This window comes from Anarrhichthys ocellatus, unplaced genomic scaffold, assembly GCF_004355925.1.
Source record: "Anarrhichthys ocellatus isolate YVR2014 unplaced genomic scaffold, GSC_Weel_1.0 scaffold3, whole genome shotgun sequence".
NCBI classification, from domain to species: domain Eukaryota; kingdom Metazoa; phylum Chordata; class Actinopteri; order Perciformes; family Anarhichadidae; genus Anarrhichthys; species Anarrhichthys ocellatus.
Genome location: NW_022280033.1, coordinates 14,910,153 through 14,929,058, shown reverse-complemented (window position 1 = coordinate 14,929,058; position 18,906 = coordinate 14,910,153). Strand labels below are relative to the sequence as shown.

The 18,906-nt window shown below is 44.4% G+C and overlaps 3 protein-coding genes across 6 annotated transcripts in view; 1 reads left to right on the top strand and 2 right to left on the bottom strand.

Annotated features, from left to right (window-relative positions):
• Positions 1-3,952: 3,952 nt before the first annotated feature.
• Positions 3,953-6,898, bottom strand: ntpcr (nucleoside-triphosphatase, cancer-related). Its single transcript, XM_031839377.1, has 5 exons — positions 6,736-6,898; positions 6,110-6,272; positions 5,905-6,007; positions 5,197-5,406; positions 3,953-4,640 (listed from the first exon to the last, which is right to left on the bottom strand). The coding sequence occupies exons 1-5, from the start codon at positions 6,767-6,769 to the stop codon at positions 4,563-4,565; spliced, it is 588 nt and encodes a 195-aa protein (XP_031695237.1). The 5' UTR covers positions 6,770-6,898; the 3' UTR covers positions 3,953-4,562.
• A 702-nt stretch (positions 6,899-7,600) lies between these two features.
• Positions 7,601-10,596, bottom strand: map10 (microtubule associated protein 10). The gene has a single exon (XM_031839810.1). The coding sequence runs from the start codon at positions 10,472-10,474 to the stop codon at positions 7,967-7,969; it is 2,508 nt and encodes an 835-aa protein (XP_031695670.1). The 5' UTR covers positions 10,475-10,596; the 3' UTR covers positions 7,601-7,966.
• Positions 10,597-11,236: 640 nt separating this feature from the next.
• The window catches only part of LOC116378497 (signal-induced proliferation-associated 1-like protein 2), a 74,443-nt gene continuing 66,773 nt past the window's right edge, over positions 11,237-18,906 (top strand). For 2 of the 4 annotated variants that reach the window (XM_031840396.1, XM_031840389.1), the window contains exon 1: positions 11,237-11,523. The gene's annotated coding sequence lies outside the window, so the exon portion shown is untranslated. The remainder of the gene's footprint in view (positions 11,524-18,906) is intronic. The other 2 variants (XM_031840407.1, XM_031840401.1) reach the window with 1 other exon arrangement.

Below are 18,906 nucleotides of genomic sequence, written 5' to 3'. Positions count from 1 at the left end.
GAAAGTAGTCGAACTGTCAGTTGAGGTGAAAGATGAAAGCAGTTGAAGTGTTATTTCAAGAGTAATGCTTTTGAAATGTTGGTTGAACTTTAAAAAGTGATAGCAGATCAATGCTAGTTGAAGCATGTGCACCATTGGTAGTCGAAGCTTTAGTATGTATGTGCACGCAACACACCTTCAGATCTCCATGCATGATCTGCTACATGACGTCGTAAAAAAGTGCACCTTTCTCCCATCAACAAGCAGCCAACTTATAAACACACTTTTGGAGAGCAGCACTTTCACAAATGTTCTTCAAAAAAAAACAACACAACAACAACAGAAGAAGAACCAAGTTTTGGCACAACCTCCACCTTGGCTCCAACTCTCGGTTCGTAGAGCACTGCCAAGAGTCCCAGCGCAGTCTTGGCACGCGTACGCGCATAAAACACATGCGTGCAGCAGCTACAGTAGCGTATGGAATGGAAACAGCTCCACAAAGCTCTGCGTTTGTGGTGCACATTTGTCAAAAGCATCCTGCGGAGGCATTAATCATGGCAGGTCAGCAATCTGTGAATCATTATCATGACTCAGCCTCTCACAGAACTGTGAAATATACCCAAAGTTTGTTCACTTTATATACAAAACTCCCCACATAAGTCATGCCCATGTGCCACTGCATTGATCTGTATGTTATTAGTGTGGACAAATTCGCATAGTTGCTGCATGCACATATGGCACCTATTTTCTTGATAGGCTATGCATGGACTACAAGCATTTGGATTTGTCCCTCCACAATAAAAGACAGTTTTGTGTGTGTTTTTTCCTCTCTGTCAAGTTTGGAATGACAGCCACATCCTTTGCGGCCCCGAGGGGACGCTGCACCGGCCGATCGATTGATCACCATGCCCCCGTTTTTTTTTGCGTCCGCTCCGTGCCCTTTGACCTCCATATCAACCGCTGACAGGTCCTGACTGCTTGCCTCACAGCTGCGGGGGTTTTCGACCCTCCCCTGCCGAGGCCAGCGACACACTCCCTCTGCTTGCGTGTCACCACACTATAGAGGCTCCCTCTCTGAAGTGTGGGATTATGTGGAACACGAGCACCACTAAATACAACACCCACGCACTTCTTCCACACTTGGGTTGTTGCATTTCCACTGTCTAACCCCTAATGACCGCCCACGTGATATCTCCTCCCAGAGGTGAAGTAAAGTCCAGGTTTTATTATGTAGCCAAGTGAGGTGTGACTCACAGGGGGTTACCACAGTCATCCAAAGAGATCCGGAGATCACAAGGAACCATCAAGGCAGTGTAACAGGAGAGGGATGTCCTCGGGCCTCGACCCCTCCCTCCCCTGCTGTTGATGGAAAATGGTCCTCTGGAAGGATGCATGACTCTTTACACATGACCGATTTCTACAGGGAATATGTTAATGATTGCTCTTTAGTATCATAGCAGACCTATTTCATCAAAATAGATTGGTGTCAGTGTTTTGGGGAAATCATAAATGCTACTCTTTATTTCTTGAAAGGCAAAGGAAGAAATTTGTTTAAATCATGAAAAGACTTTTCCTTTTTTTCCTACTTTCATTCTTGTGCGTCTTTGAGCTTTGATCTCAGAAGGTGGACTTGCTCGTGGCCCAGATGCAGGCTCTCGAAACCCAACACTGTCTGCCTGCAGCAGCACCCGGTGAGCACATGAAAGTGATGTCATGGGAAGAGTGGTTTAGGATTCAGTATGGAATAGCGGTTATAGGAAGTCAGATCAAATGGCTTCATTTTTACAGCCTTCGGATCACATTTGACATTAACTGCCCATTTGTCAAGACCAGCGGACCTTAGTTATGCCCATTAGTACAATGAGGTGAATTAAAGCTCAATTATAGCTTTCTGGGAATACATTTCAAACGCCTGTGGGCCATGCAAAGACTTGTGGCACAAACTGTGAGAACTCGCACACCCAGCACATGCTGACAAATTACCTCGATCTAAGGGAGTATTGCTAATGTGCAAGAAGCTAACGCTAAGAAGCTTTTCGCTCCGCACATCTTTCAATAAATCACATGCTCACCTTGGGAAATAATCTGTGAATTTGAAGTCCGGCTTTGGGAAAGCCTTGGCAGATCTATATTTTTTTGTGTATCTCCCACATGGTCTTTGAACAATATGTCAGATTTTCATCGGCTGTGTTTGGCATTTTGGCCGAAGGCTCCTCGGACAATACATCATAATGTGCTCAGCTGTCATTGTGCCTCCTGGGCTGGTACCTCATAGTGCAATAACTGGAGAGAAATGTCCTCATCTAAGCCCCCGCTCCACTCCGTCCACCCCACCAAACCCCCCCCCCCCCCCCTCCCACCAGCAAACTCCCTTTTGTCCTGGTTTGTTGGTAAGCTCCTTGCATTTCTGTGTTTCCGTGGATAAAGGGTGTCATCTGTCCCACAGATACGGTGCGAATGCATCTCCGCGATACGGATATTAATTCACTTTCTTATTCACTCAAGCTATTCCATATGGCTAACGCAGCGTCAATACGTTCAAAGTCCCCTGACAGTGTAGCCTATGTGATTGTTACAGTTGCACAATAGCTTCATATGAACAAGCCTATGCTGGTGTTTAATGTGAAATATTATACATGATACCCTTATGTCTGGACTACGCTACACTAAAATGTAGTAATGAAATACAGATGTTTTTTGGAGCACTGAAGGGCTTTCTCTTCTGAAGTTGTCTTCAAATCCTCTTGATAGATTTTAATTATTTGATATGGATTACATTTCATACACATGAAAACAATGTAAACTAGTGGTTCTCAACATTATATTCTCAGCCCTGTCGGATGAACTTAAGCACCCATTCAACTATATTTCAACTATTTATCCATTGCTTTTAGCTATTTCAACTGCTGACTCAAGATTAAAATGAAAGAAACTAAATGTTTTTGTTTTTCAAACTACTACTCCTAAATCTTTCCATGGCATCTGCAGAAATATCCCAGGCTGGAAATCACTGCTCTCAATGATATGCCTATAATATTTATCATAACACATCACACACACACACACACAGCCTTTACTTGGTCAAATTGGCAAAGTGTGTGTCACTGTTACATAACCATGCTACCCTGCTGCAGGGCACCGATGGAGACAGCCAGCTCCTGTAACAATGAGACGCCGCATTTCCCCGCCGGTCCAAAAAAACGCACGACACACGAGCATTTGCGATGTCGACTTTGAAGGTCAATTCTGCGACTGTCAGTGCCAGTCGATCCAGAGGTACGTCAGCGGTGGCCACAGAACAGATGCTGGCACAGCAGCATGTCTGACGCAGATCACAGCTGGCAGCCCTCTCTTCAGCCAGCCTGACAGGTACATCAGTTACACAAGCAGTATTTAGAAAGAGCCAAAAAAAGCTTTCCATGTATTTTCACGTTGAAATGACCTGGACATGCTGTAGTGTCGAAACAAATATCTTTTATCAGAGAGGACATTTCGAAAAACCTTTATTCAACGGCCAGACTTTGGAGCTGAACTATCCATGAACCTTGAATGCTCTTAAGCTGCTTAAGTCTCTAAAACTCCACCTATTCCTAACGAACCTACATTTATTCACAATATTCTTTTTCCCGGATAATTTCCGCAGCCGACAGTCACAGAGAGCTGCACTTCTCTTCAAATTTGACAGCGTGTCTGGTTCTATAGCTGTAAAACCCTTCAGAGGCCTCTGTAGAGCTTTACTACTGGAATAAATCCTTAATAAATGCTGACATCTCAGAAATCCTGTATTCACTGATATTATGTATCCCTTACTGTAGGGACAGAAATGCTATTCGGGATCGGGACAGAAATGCTATTAACTCCCAGGGCGGAGCATAGAAGCCCTGAAAAAAGCATATTTATTTGTATGAAAACATTTGTAGCTGCTGAACAAATAAGCCGTTTCCATATTTCGATGACAGAAATGAATCCCAGAGAAAGACAATATCTGTTTATTTTCCTATTTTCTTATTCATGCTGGTGGATGAATAAACCATGACAGGATTGGACATAATTGCACCGTTAAATATTGATTGATTTTCAATGCGCACAACCTCAGGATGACTAGACACACACAAGTCGGGCTCACATAGCGAAGAACTAAATGAATAAACAGGTCTCGTTTGCCCATTTATTAAAAAAGAAAAATGAAAAGCACCACTTGTTCTCATGAACTAATTACTATTACACACAAATATAGGAGAAATGCCAGGTGGGGTCTCTATAACACCAACAACGGCTGAATACAAAATAAAACAGCTGTTATTAGCCGTCTTTGACTCGGAGAGCACGAGATATTTGCACACTAACTGAACAATTCCCTCCATGTGTTCCATCTCAACAATCAATTATTCAGCATGCAATCCATTTTGAGGCCGTATGAGAATGGGAAAAAAAATTGTGTACATAAATACATGCATGTGACACACTAACTCCTCATGCAGAGCTGTGTGCACTGCGTAATGCACTGACACACATGCAACTTGTCGTCAGCATGAAACAAATGCAGAAGTGTCTTTCGCCTTTTGCTGCTCTCAATCTCATTATTAGGGGCCATGCTTGAGACAAGTTTGTAGTGTTGCTAGAATGTCTTGTAAAATGGCATTTCTGTTTTCCTTCGACACCTAGGTGGGAAAGGAAATAAGCAAAGGTCATCAAAGGTGGTTAGTAGGTAGCCGGCAGAGCATATAAAATGATAGAAACTATGCTAAAGATTAAAAAAAAGAAGCTGTGACACATGTCTAGTCCTCGAGGAGCTAAGCCTCAGACAATTACAGTGTCCACTTTGAGATTATCAACCGCATGTTATAAACACTTAATCTCTGGCCTACGGTTTTAAAAGCGAAATTACAAATCATATGTTTGCCAACAACGTTTACACTGCCACATACAACTACTCCTCCAGCACAGTGAGTACTTTGCATGACAATATCCATAACTGAGTCTTCCGTGATAAATTATTTTGACATCCGAGACCACCCTTTGTTGTCGAATCAGGCACGCATGATTTAGAGCTAATCCTGCTATAGGAGAGGGATAATGCGGGGCATGCCCCTTCTGCATTAGTGGGCAGGCCGACTGCCCTCCTAAAACCAAGTGGATACAGTGTAAACGGTGTCCTGTAGCTATAGTTGAACTCAAAAGCTCCCAGAAGTGACCTAAATATGTGTTTATACTCACAGTGAAGACCTTGACATCTCTCCTGCTCCGCACCTCTTCCACGAGACCCAGTGGTTTCCCCTTGGGGATGGGGATGGTGCCCAGGATGGTGCAGGAGGAGCTATCTAAAGTCTGCCTCACCGCCCTGACGAACGACTGGCTGAAGAGCTCCATTTTGCCAATCTCGTCAACGACGAACACCTTCCCGCCGCCCCCACCTGCTGACCCGACCTGGGGACGAAGTACAAGCGTGCGTAAGTGTGTGCTTGATGTCAGGCGCAAGTTATGAATAAAAGGAAACCAGGTTTGCGTTGAGACATTTATTGGTCAGTTTCATTGGTGTTGTTGAAGCGAACACGCGGAAAAAAACGCTCACCACGTTAACGTCTCATGCTTGCGACTGATAGCATGCTTGAGACAGCGTTTGGATGCTGCACGCAACAGCAGTGATGATTACAGAGACGCTTCAAGTGAGATGAAAGTGGAATTTGTTCCTTTACAGCACATGTGTAGGCGTCACTCCAGGCCTCACTTTACATGCCGGATTAATCGCGGCCAGTGACAGCCAGACGGCACCACCAACACTAAAAATGTCACTCTGGAATTTATGCGTTCGCAAGCTTCCAATTATTCCATCAATTCTGGGGAAATCAAAGGTTTGATGAGTTGTTAAGTGTGTGTGTGTGTGTGTGTGTGTGTGTCTTTAAAAAGCATGTGCCGCTGTCTTACATTTCTGAAGAGGGGGAGAGCCAAGTTTTCAAATGAAGGCAAGTCGACCACATACTGCCCAACTGTGTATTCCCGTCCGCCGTAAGGTGAACCGGCGGCGTCTCTGTGCGAAATAAAAGAAAACAAGGGGAAGGTAACTCAAAAAACTGCACAGTAATGAAAAAAAAGAGCAAGTGTAGTTTTGATAGGATGACCACCCTGCTACCTGACTCTGGACAGGTGGCCCCTCTCTCCAGTCACTGTGACGACATCAAAGCCGACTCTCCGGCCTCCCTCCCTCACCTCCTCGGTGTAAAACCCTTCTACTGCCGCCCCCGATGACACTAAAGCATCACAGGCTTTCTGGACCAGAGTAGTTTTCCCCACACCTGTTTGCCAAAACAAGAGACATTGTGTTACAACTGCAATATATCACAAATTAGAATTAGGGTTACTGTGAAATGGTAGAATATGTTTAATCCATGCATTAGTGATGCTGGCATCCTTATTCCTTAAATAATGCTCTCAGTCTACTACATTTATATATGTTTGAATAGGAGGTATTGAGTCATACTGATTAAAAAAGCCTGTCAAAATAGTATTTAAAAATGTAACTGTACACACGTCTCTTTAAATGAAAGGAAGTACTTAAAGGAATAGCCTAAATACCTGGTTAGCATAAAGAGTTAGCAGTATAATGCGAGTTTATGTGGACAAAAATAGCTAAAACAAGCTAACTTTTATCACAAGCAACGTAAACGTTGACTGACTGGGACACTGGGTGAAGACAGCTGACTGACTGCTTTGTATTCACAGCGACTGTAACTTCGACACACCGGTGTTAAGTGTTACCTGGAGGTCCTGTCAGAAAAACGTGTTTGAACATTTCACTTCACACCGTTTCGACGTGCCGCTACAGCTCTTCCGTACACATCGAGTTGACGCATGCGCAGCAGACACACTTTAGTTGTTTATTTTTTTCAACGAGCCAAATTCAGCATAAATTTAAAGTGACACACGAGTTGAACGAGGTGTAACCTTCAAATAAGTCGGTAGAAAGAGTGGACTTTGAAAACCGGAGACAATTAGTTATTTAATAGGAAACCCGGAAACACGAGCCCTACTTCAGATGAGCAATGCCGCGGTGTACAAATACTCCAAAAGTAGAAGTAGCCTACTCATTATCCAGAATTGACCTCATCAATGTTTTTCATCATTTTGGACGACTATGACTAATGCATATTGCAGTTTAAAATCGTCTAACTAGTCTAATTTGAACTATGTTACATATGTTTGTGTAGCCTACATGCTTATTATAGATTATTAAAATCTTAGTTTGAAAGTATTATAGCTGTCAAATAAATGTAGTACAGTAAAAAGCACAGTAGTCCCTTCTCAAATGTAGTTGAGTGTAATTAAAAATAGCATAAAATGTAGATACACAAAGTACAAAAGCCTTTGAGTTCTACTTAATTACAGTACTTGAGTAAATACACTTACAACTAATAATGAATCACCACCAGTGCAAATGAAGGTTCAGTTGTCCCAGTGAAACCCAAAACTGATACAGAAATCCTGAACACAACGGTGTCATGCAAAACGTGCAACCTCGGTTTTGCTTATCAAATAGTACCAAGGGAGAAATGAAAAGAGGCAAACTGTGGTATTTACAGGAACCTTGACATTATCGGGAGCTGCTCTGTGAGAGTTTCAGCATGTGACACCTTGACTGGAAATAAGAGCTTATTCTGTGAAACGCTTTGCATAAACGTTGTGCACAGAGACATTTTCCATCCTCATATATGTCACTAAAAGACTTAAAAATAATTTATGCAAATGTCCAGTAGCCTAAAGTGATTAAGTGACTGAGTGACTGAGGGATTAAGACGTAAAATGATCACATTATTTCCACGAAAAGCTCGTCTTTATTCAAAAGTTGACAGTTATCATACCTGAAAGGAAAACTTACACACATACACATTTCCTGGATTTGTACACTACAACACTACTCATCCGTTTAACTCGATTAGGGGAGATAGTGTAGCCTTGATGTTACCATAATGTGGAGTTCTATATTTTCTCTTTACATCGTGTAACCAGGGAGTTTGTTGGCCACTAGCTCAGATATATGCCGATACTCCTTTTTGAAATCCAGAGATCCGAGCTCATCCTCCAGTTCCTCCACCTCCACCGGTTCAAAGGAGGACACCGATTCTGCAGAAAACCCTCCAACGGGACCGTTGTTCTTGGCTGACCTTTGACCTCTTGACGACATGAAAGCGTCGGTGCTGGAGCTCCTTTCCACCCTACTACTGTCCGTCGCGACTGTTTTTCTGGAGCATATGGTTTGCAAGGAGGCCGACCCGTCCCCGTCGCCGTCCTCGGAGGAGAAGCTGAGGGCCGAGGCGTGGGTTCGAGGTCGGATGATGCGCGTACCCCTCAGAGCGCGCTGTGGAGAGCTGGGGGCTTTGACGGGCACGGGGAGGACCGCTCTCCTCTGGAAACGGTCAGAGTTGCAAGAGTCCAGGGGGACAGGGGAGCGGGTGGTCTTGGCTCTAGAGGACTCTGGGCTGCTCATGGGGTCAGGGGAGTAGGCATCACTGGCCTCGAGGCTGTTAAAGTCATCGGCGTAGTCCGCCTCCTCGTCTCCTTCCCCGCTGGAGTCTGAAAATGAAGATTTGGGGCTGCTGTGTCCGCTGCTTCCTGGAGACACAACTTTCTCCCTACGCCCGTCAGCTTCCGCCTGAGACTTGACTTGATTTGATTCAATGTGATGCTCCGTCTCGTCTTTGTTTTGGCCCACATTATCACCATCCACACTGGGGATGTGAATGCATTGCGAGTCTCTTTCAGAAAGGGAAGGTGTTTGTGAAATTCTCGGGGGGTCTCTGTCTTGTTTACCATGAACTCTCCCACGCAGGGCTTTTGGTTTTAGTGTGATAGTTTCTTGCAGAACAGAGTCCACTGTGATGCTTTGCATCATTGTCTCTACATTTTCATTTAGACTGGAGCTCTGATTTTGAGGTCTGCTCTCTGATTTTCCTTTGCTGGACTTCCCAGTCTTATTACTTGACTTTGTCTTCCCTTTGGCCATACGTGACACTGTTTCATTCTGTATTAAGGCTGTGCATTCACGACGTGTTACTTTAAGAGGAGAGATTTGCTTCAGCCTCAGATTGAACGTTTTAGTTGTACCATAAACAAGCTTCTTCCCGGGAGATTTACTGGAGCTTTTACTCTCGACCAAAGCCTCCTGTTGTTTGTCTTTGGCTTTTACAGATGCAGGCCTAACTACTGGTGTAGAGCGGTATCTGGGGGAATGCACATGCTTAAAGTGGGGACTAGTTCCCTGCCCAGTTTTCTGCAACAACTCCCTTCGCGATGTGTTTCCATACCCAGCAGAGGGCTCTGTGGAAGCAGGCCTGTAAATCCAAGAGAGGTTGGGATGAACAGACAAGGGCTGCTGTGGGTTCTGTCCATTCAACTGGGACAGCTCAACAACAAGAGCATTTAGCAGAGGCAACTGTCGCAAGGCCTCCCCGAGGACATTTGGGGTCTCCTCACTTGTTTCTGGGTTTCTTGGAGTTTTTTCTTGTCTTACTCTCCGGTCCATCATTGGAGATCTTGTATTTTCTATTTTATTTTCACTTGACTCTTCTTCTGAATACGTGTCTTCAAATGTAAAAGCATCCGAGTCTAGATTCGCTAACGTGCAATCCCCTGCTTCCTTTTTGTTTTTTTCCTCTGCAGAACTATTGTAGAAGAGGTGAGGCGGACAAAATATAGTTAAATCTTCGTCATAGTTGTTTTCCGTTTCTTTGAGATTCTGAGGCATTGGGCTGCTTATTTTGTGTTCAGCCTGCACGGCAACACACACACCACTGTCCCGTTTATCCTCATTTATTACGGTATTCTCATTCAAGGGTTTGTTGTTTTGGATGTTTCTGCTAACGTCAGACTTGTCCGGTGTGGTTGAGCAGACATTCCCACAGTCAGGAGGATGTATATGTTCTCCTCTATGTACACTGGTGCTTTTCAGACCCGTCTCTGTGATACGTGGTAGTAAACCAGCTCCTAGACTCAGCAGTTTGTAACTCAGGGAGATGGATCCAATTTTCTCCCCCGCGAGGTTGCATATACCAACAACCCCCCTTTCACCATGAGACGAGGGACGAGAGACTCCATGTTCCCTCACATCCTGACTGATTCTGTCCATCGCTTTTGCCAGTGAGATGAGTGAGGTACCGACTAATTTGGGGATCTCCTCTTTCACATCCAACACCATAACATAGAGAGGGGTGCTGGATAAATTGGTATGCAGTGAGTTCAGCTTCATTGTGAAGAAACAAGACTTCCCTCTGTTAAAGGAGTATTCTCCCTGCTGGTCCTTCCCATCATGGCCGTGTTGGTTAAAGCCACCACCGCTCGGCTGAGGCTGAGGCTGATAGATGAGCAGCGTTGGAAAATCCAGCAGTCGTACCCCAAGAGCCAGCTCGTCGGACACTTGACTTTCTTTCTCGACTCGGATACATTCCACCAAAAGCTCAAATGAAAACAAAGCCTCGAGATTGTCGCTGTTTGGTCCTGACATGCTGAAAGCCGCGTGACAACAAAAACAACAACGACAGGCTAACTAAATAGCTGTTAGCTAGCTAATCCGTAAAGCGAGCTTTTAGCTTCTATCGGCTCCATGGAAACAAACAGCTGTCGCGAGCATTGTGCGTCACGCAATGGCCGGGATACCTGGGGGATGTAGTTTTAGGGGTCCATTACGTACAGCACTGATTATTAGATAGATAGATAGATAGATAGATAGATAGATAGATACTTTATTCATCCCCAGGGGGGAATTTGTTTGTAGCAGCAGCAAACGAAGTTAAAGAGTAAACATAAAAATATTAAGTATGAAAGATGCTCAATATATACAATAGAATAAAACAGAATAAAATAACATTAATATTTATTATTTTTTTTCATTTAAATTGTGCTTGGTATTGTTTTGGTATATTTTGGGGGGCTTTGCTGGTTTAAATACTGGTAATTGAGGATAATTGAGGAAGTATGTTTCCAAAATAAAAAGAGAAAAACAAAACAGGACTGGAGGATAATATCTTACAGGTAACTAGAGGAAATATTATAGACATTGTAAGCATAGGTTGAAGGAATAAAAAATATGAAACTGTAGTCATATACAGTTTGAGTGAGCATTTGTTCTGCATGTCACCAGACGGTGCCACTGTAGGGCTTAGGCTACTTGGGACTGAAATAGTCTAATGGTGAATAGCACTGAGTTTACATGACAGGCTCATTGCTCGTCTTTAGCCTGTAGTGGACACACTAGTCTTTTAGTGTCTCTTAAATATCGACCAACAAACCCACAACAGGTCTGCGTGTGGACAACAGTGAGCCGCAGAGAGTTCCTACAGGCGTCGGGTGGGCGGAGTCTTTCTCCTCGCTGCGTGTCGTCATCACGGAGATAGGTGCCGTGCGCTCTGAGCCGCTTCAGTCTGGAGACTGACGCCGAAAGAGAGAGATGTGTGAGGCCGACTACCGCAGCTTCAACTGGGTTCAGCTTTTAAAGGATAACTAGCCACGTTAACAAACCTTGCAGCCTGGACGGGACACCGCTCTCACGTGAAGGTAGGAGAACGTAACGTTACGCCTGATGTCGTCCCGCAGACCCGACCAACAAAGTAACAAAAAGTAGGACTGTAGCTAAAAGTGAGGCGCGCTGCACACACAGTCGGAGTAGCGAAAGGCGGAGAAACTCACGGGCATGTCGACGGTAACGGTGAATACACAAAGAGTAAAGTTACTCTCAGGCACCGAGGCATGTAACGTGAGCTACAGATATAAATACAACTGGAGGAAATTATGTTTCAGCAGTAGCCTACCTACACCCCATGTGTCTGTTCATTAATGGAGCTGTTGACTCACTTCTACCTGACTCATTGTTTGTTTATTTACCAAGGAGCATGGTGGCCTCACTACAAACCAAACTCAATGCGAAATACATGCACTGTTGCGTTCATATCCCAGAAGGCAGACTATATCATATCATCCGGCATTTTAAAAATCATTTTTTACTGTTCATTATGTTACATGTTGTCGTCATCATTTTGTTAATGCTAGTGGTGGTGGTGGTGGTGGTATGTGTGTGTGTGGGACTTATTGGACTGACTTTGCACAGAAATATGTTTTTAAATGAATTTGCTCAGTGGAGTGCTTCCATGTAAACGGTGGGGGGCGATAAAGGCATCATTGTCCATCTGGTTATGGATAATAAAGGTGAGGCCCTCAGTCCCGCGCGGGGTGTTTAATTGTTGTGGGGAACCCAGAGTGGATTTTTTTTTTTCTTTATGAATAATCTAAGTAGTGGTAAACAAAACTCTCACACTGGCACTGCTGATCTTAACTGTTTGTATAACGTCTCCTATTTGGGGTATCTTTTTTGCAGCAGTGGGAGCTTGTCAGTTACAGACAAAGAACAATTTCCCTTTAACATCCGAGTTGTTTTGATTCTCCATTCACAATCTCTGGCAGCCTGCTTGTACACAGCATGTTCATTGTTGCTTCATTACTGGCTGCTCCTGTGGCCTATTCCACATGCAAATGTGCTTTATACTCCGCTGGGAGAGTAAACAAGTGAAATGTTGGTTAGTTTCCCAGCGCCATCTCCTTTTGCTGTCTTCCTGCAGGAAGTTTAGCCTCCACAATAACTAACTTCCCAATAAAGGGAAACAAATGGGCCCTCATGCTGTTGGCTGGCTGCAGACACAACAACGAGGTGCTCTTGAGTGTAAATCTAAGTTTCCATTGTTTCATTCTCGGTGCTCATGCATTTCTGTCCCCCCCTGGCTTCATAGCTCCCATCTGAACAGATCAAGCAAAAGAAAGTTATTTTCTCCTGGAGCGTTAAAAATCAATAAGACGGCATTAGTTTTCACAGGGTTTCATGTCTGGGAAAGATTAGTTTTCCATGAGGCCGTGCTGAACTAAGTAGGCGCAGGAGTGCTTTAAGAAGACTCCAGCATGTTCTTTGCCTGGTATAACATTTAACATATTTTCCCCCTTTTAACACTATAAATGTTTGGCTTGACTCGAGCCGTCAGGTTGGCAAATCAGGGAGGAACATTTTTTTTCAACCGACTTCTCTGGTCATTAAGACATCTGTAGTGATGTGTGAATGATTTGCAGTTATTGTGCACGGAAGCAGAAATAAACCCCATTAATCTGCTCGTTTTCTCCCGTCATCGAACAAACATTTCTATGAGTAGTCGTCTGTTTCCCAGTTGAGTTTGGATTCATGCCTGGCCTCATTATGTGGTTGCAACCAATATTGATTGTGAGCGATTCCCACCTTGTTGGAATTTTGTTGTTTTTGTTACATTACAGAAAGGAAGACAGACTTTTTTTTTTTTTTTTTTTTTTTACAGATAAATGAAAGGCATGATCTTCCCTGTTAAAAATGCACCCATCTCACCCACCTGCCAGCAGCGCACTCCTAGAGGGAGACCTATACAGCAGCCACGCTGATGACGGTGCCAGGTTCTCAGAGATGGGTTGCATTCTGCCATCAGCAGACATGGCCCCTGAACAAGAAACATGTTCTCATCTATTTCTAACAGTGCCTTCTGCATGGCTAACCAGACAAAGCGTAATTGAGCCGGATAAATACGTCTTTCAAAAAATAAAGTCGTGAGCACAATGTGTGCTCCGCTGAACAATAACACACCTGTCATGATTGGCAGAGGAGCGGCTTCCTGTGACATGCCCGCGGGCCGTATCCAGTCATCGCGGAGCTGGTTAGGATGTCTCCTGGCCTCGTGGGCTTGGAGACGCCCCTCTAGAGTTACAGCCATTAGGTCGGGTTGTGCCTGTAAAGACATTACCATAACACAGCACTGTTTGGGGGCTTTCCTAAGGATTGGGAAGTTACTTAACAGTAGCGGCTGCTTTCAGTCTGTTTGTGACAGCTCTCCCCCGGTGCGCCCGGCACCGTCGCCTTGCCGTTCCCTTTTTGTTTTTTCTCTCTGTTCCCACGGTGCTTTGCTACCGATTTGCTGACTGGTCATGATTTGGAGAACAGTAGAGGGGAGAGAAAAAAGGCCTTCAGTTTCAGAGTGTTAGGAGGGATGCATTTCTCCAAACCACGCGGTGCACCCGTTTCCAGCAGATTCCACACCACATGCATGTGACGAGGATCAGGAAGCTGGTCTGGTCTGTGCGGGCTGACCGGCCTGGCCGCCTATAGCCAGGACTCACAATGGGCCCCCCCGACCAAATCCTGTTGCTTCAAAAACCAACCAACCAGCAGACAGGGGATCACATGCTGCCTGCTCCCGTTGTGAGAGCCAGACTCTCTCTCGCCAGTTTTTTTTTTTTTTTTGTCAGCCTTTGTTTTAATTGCAGTCTGGATTTATGGAAGGATTTAAGCCCACTCATCACTGTCGGGGAAAGCACAGATGCCGTCATTAGGTTGATGTTTTTTTTTATGAATTGATCTCTTCCACTAGGGGTCTGTTTGTGATGGATGTGTGGGTGCTTTACTGAGCAATGGCCATCAAGTGCACAGTACCCACAAAGACTTTCTCTCACTCTTGCTTTTGAATATCGGTCATATTTGTTACATTGGTGATCACTTTAAGAGCTCCGGAACTTCGAAGCCTCATCAGTGCCAGCAATACTTCCCATTAGTTTGGGATGAAAAGTAACAATAAGGCTCAAACACTACCAAAGGATCCCGTGACTAACTGATCCAAGGTCAGCGCGTTAGGTTCTCTTCGGGCCATTCATCATTTTTTTTGTCTTTACTGCACATTACAGGAATTTTCAATGCGTAATGGCCCGAAGAAGGCATGTTTAACAGCTTGCTCGGGCGCTGGCATATGTCGGCCTGCATTCCAGGGAACCGCAGGAAGACGCCAGCACAGCGCCATATTTCTGCTCATTGTGTGTTACGCACAAATGAGACGTTAAAGCCTTAAGGAGTGTTTCTTGAAGACAAATGTGGATTGCCGCCCTGGTGCGCTGCTTTGCTTGTTTATTTGTTTGTGTCTAGATGCAACGTTGGTTAATCTGATTGTTGCTGAAGTGGTTAAGCTGTATCAAAGAGGCATAGATTAGATGCGGCTGGACGCTGTTTGGTCAGATGTAAAGCCTGCTGTTAAAAGGCATTTCATTAAGTGATGCTTTTCTTTTTTCGTCTTTTTTATCGTGTAGAAAAGATGGTACAAAACAAGTACATGAACACGTATACGACCCAAGAAAAGTGATGTGTTTCTAAAGGAAAAGTAGTGTTCAGAAGTAGATGTTAATGGTATTAGTAAATGCTGTTACCTCCAGTACAATGGCTAAAATAGCTGCCACACCGGCTCCGCCACTTGTGTCTTGTACATCTTGTTTCTGCTTCTGCTCTTTAACTTTCCCACCCTCTTGCCACTCGCTGATCCAGTGGCTCACCGTCATGCTCAGCGCATTCGAGTGGGGGAAAAAAAAAACGGTGCCATGGCTGGAGGGCAGGCTGCTCCTGGATGGAGCAGAGGGCAATAGTGGCAGAAGTCAAATGCTGATCGCGTCGTTGCTGGTGAGGTCCCCCTGTCGACCTCTGGTGACACACAGCCGAGCATCGGAGAGTAGGTGTTACGTGGGGTGCCGAAGGAACCGTAGAGGTTTGAGCCCTCGGATGACCGCCTCTTGTGTAGTCGGACCATTAATGGACATGATTAGGCATAACTTCAGCCGGAGCAATGGACAACATACAGTATGCTTCCCCACGGCCTTATTCTGTTGCTGTGCAGATGGTGAATAAGCAATGATGCTCTGCATTATATATTATTATGGCTGGTCATGAAAAGAAAACCATATGAGCTACAGATTGGACCTTGCTTGTTTAGCGATGACCTTTTGAAACCTCACTGAGCTCCATCGTACACATGATGGTCAGACGGATGTGACAGCAGTGTCGGTGGACTCCAGATGTAGCCCTGAGAGTCGACACAGATGTGACTGTACGGTATTTATAAAAAAAATCCATCCAAAAGAAAATCATTAATCCTCCAGATAATCTTTTTGTTCTTCAGACACAATGGCGGAATGTGGGTCATCTCGGTTCACAAAGGACCATTTATTGTCACATTTACCAAAGATTTGAACAATCTTTTTGCTATTCACTCACCTCGCCCCGCTGGTTATTCCTAATGGGATGATGGTGCATTTACACTTTTGGCTTGATCATTAAGTTAAAATAGCAAAATGGAGTTTTTTTTGCACTAAATCCATTCGTCTTGTTCGTGGTGTGAACATGGAGGCATTTCTCCCAGCAGTGCAAACACCACTCGTCAGATCCAAGAGGAAGGAGGGATTACCCTTTGTTTCACCAAGCCAATCCGTTTAACAATGTCACTCCAAAAAGAAGAAAAAAAAAACCACTGTGTTCATGCATTATGGATTCGCAATAGACAAGCATATAGAAAAATGTGTCTTGCCAGGATGAATTATGTCTGCAACTCCTGTTCCCTTAGGGACTCATTAGTGTCCGTATCAGGAATGTTTTGGGGGGGCGGGGGGGAAGGCCAGCGAAAGTTGCTGACCCTCCTCGCGTCTGCGTGTCTGTCACTGGGCCACAATGGAGAGAATGAGCGCTGGCCAGTCATTAACCCGATTGCCACTGGCTCCGAGGACCACAGTCGTGACCCGCGGGGTTAACTTGGCTCTGTGTTCCCCTCAGCGGGCCCAGACAATCGGGACAGCTGACCTCTGTGGTCACGGCCAGCCTCCAATGGGAGATAAGAAGGGATTTGGTTTAGTGCTGATGTGCATACCTCCCTCCTACTGTAGCGCAAAAGAATGGGCCTGTCTGAATAGACAGACAGGACTGGGTGTGGGTGACACGGCCAATTATCCCTATTGCATCCCATTGCACCGTCTGTGTCTCTGTCTATTCACTCGTTGAGCAACGCCTTATTCAGGTATGGAATTTAGAGGTGTCAAATAAATAAACGTGCACAAACGCAGCATGATATGTAAATGAACCAATATGTTCCCACCCTCAGCCAATTTAACTTGAGGGTTGGACGAGATGAATGGAATTACTTCACATTCAATTGGTTTATTTATGTGTTTCCTGTATTATTCCTGAGATTATTTATTTCACAATGTCTATTTATCAAATTAAATAAAGATTAGAGTACAGTAAATTAAATGTAGGACAATACTACACGAACCCCCCCCCCCCCCCGAGGAAACATCTGCGTCCTTTGACTTTTAAGTCGATCCTGGGTGAGCCAAGGAGCAAGCGGCCATCGCATGAGTTCTTTTAAAGCGTAATAAAAAGCCCGCTGACTTGTTTCTGATAGAGGTTGATTGCAATTAACAAGTCAAATGAAGCAGAGCCGTGACAGATGTGCCATAAAGTGCTCAGCTTTAGGGTGTGTGTGTGAGAGAGAGTGAGAGAGTGTGAGAGCTATTGAGGCATTTGCTGCTGGAGTCTGTATCCTTCACTTAACCTCTCCAGGGCACCGCGGTGCCTCAACACCGTTGTTGAGCATAAGTTCTTTATTTTTCCACTGCATGGTTCAGACTGACTCGACTCACTTTTGGTACCAGTGACGATTCTCTCTGACCAATCAGGGTTCTGCAGTGTTGTACCAAAAAAGTACCAGGTACTGTCCACAACTTGTGCTCATGGAAAACCCCAAAAAGAGTGAGTTGAGTAGAGCCGTGCTGTACCATGCAGTGGAAATGCGGTGCAAGGCAAACCTACATGAACAGCAGGATTGCTTCAATAGATAGATAGCACACTGCAGTTCCCTTGAGCATTATAACTAATAAATAGAGCGAAAAATTAAATGTAAAAGTGTCCTTTGCTGCTTGACAGAGGCTGCTTTGTGTTGTTGTGCGACGGCCTATTCTGCTTTGTGAACCGTCCTGACTGGAATGTACAAGTGTTCTGGCTATCAGCCTTTATTCCAGGAAGAAACGTTCTGCTAAACAACCCTTTTATCAATTGTGAGAAAGTGTCTGTTTGTTTTTTTTGTTTGGTCCTTTCATGTTGCCAGCTCACTGACGTGAGACAAATTAGAAAGTCTGGTCATGGTCTGCAGTCTGTCATTGTGTTTTTAAAAAGCGCCGACGAAACACGTCTGGAGGAGGATGTTGTTCTTGTTTGTGTTTCCACTGATCCATAAATCGGATGATAATGAGTTTGGTTTGCTGAAAATAATGTGGTTCACACCGGGAGTCCGAGAACTATTAATAAAACTTTTTGCCATTTTTGCAGTTTTATTTCCAGTGTGTATTTAAAAGCGGTGAGATGCGATGTATTATTCTCACTTTGTTATTCTTAAACCATCAAAATCTTTTAAGCGTTGGCGAGAACAAATCAGAGGCGTTAAAGCATTCAATTTTTTTTTTTTTTTTTTTTTTTTTTTTTTCCCCTTCTTCTTCATTGTTCAAATAAACATCATACTTCCTTTTAATATCCTGGACACAGAACTATTTTGTCTCCTAGTTCATTTCAGATTGTACTTTTGAATTATGCACACCATTAAACCAGGACACTACTGTGCAGCCCCCTTGTCTCCACTTACTGAAGCACAAAAATGCTTGTGCGCGATGTTGCCTTTGGCCTATTCTTGTAACTCGCTGTTAGCAAAGACGAGAGTTATCTGTGACTATTTTCGACAAGCCTGGGATACTGGAGTTACGTGTGTGTGTGTGTGGGAAAGCCTTTTACACAGAGTGGAAGGGAAGGCTGGAGCAGAGAGGACCTGAACACTCGGGGGGTGGGTGGGTGTGTGTGTGTGTCGTTTTAAGGAGCACCGGCCAAGCAGAGCTAATTCAAAGTTAGGGTAATCTATTCCATCTCACTTTTCTTTCCTCTTTCTTTGTGACGTCATCTTAACTAGCCTTACTTTTATGCGATTTGTAAAGGCTGTCGACGGAGGACAATGATCTGGAGTGACAGTAGCCTGATTTTTTTTTTTTTCTTTCTTTCTCTTGCTTCTGTAATCGCACTCTCCT

What these genes read in the sequence shown, in the direction of transcription:
- ntpcr (XM_031839377.1), bottom strand. Translation starts at nt 6,769, where the DNA reads ATGTTCAAACACGTTTTTCTGACAGGACCTCCAG. An exon ending in TTTTCTGACAGGACCTCCAG is followed by an intron (nt 6,273 to 6,735) that starts GTAACACTTAAC and finishes TTTGGCAAACAG; the next exon opens with GTGTGGGGAAAACTACTCTG. An exon ending in GGCCACCTGTCCAGAGTCAG is followed by an intron (nt 6,008 to 6,109) that starts GTAGCAGGGTGG and finishes TATTTCGCACAG; the next exon opens with AGACGCCGCCGGTTCACCTT.
- map10 (XM_031839810.1), bottom strand. Translation starts at nt 10,474, where the DNA reads ATGTCAGGACCAAACAGCGACAATCTCGAGGCTTTGTTTTCATTTGAG.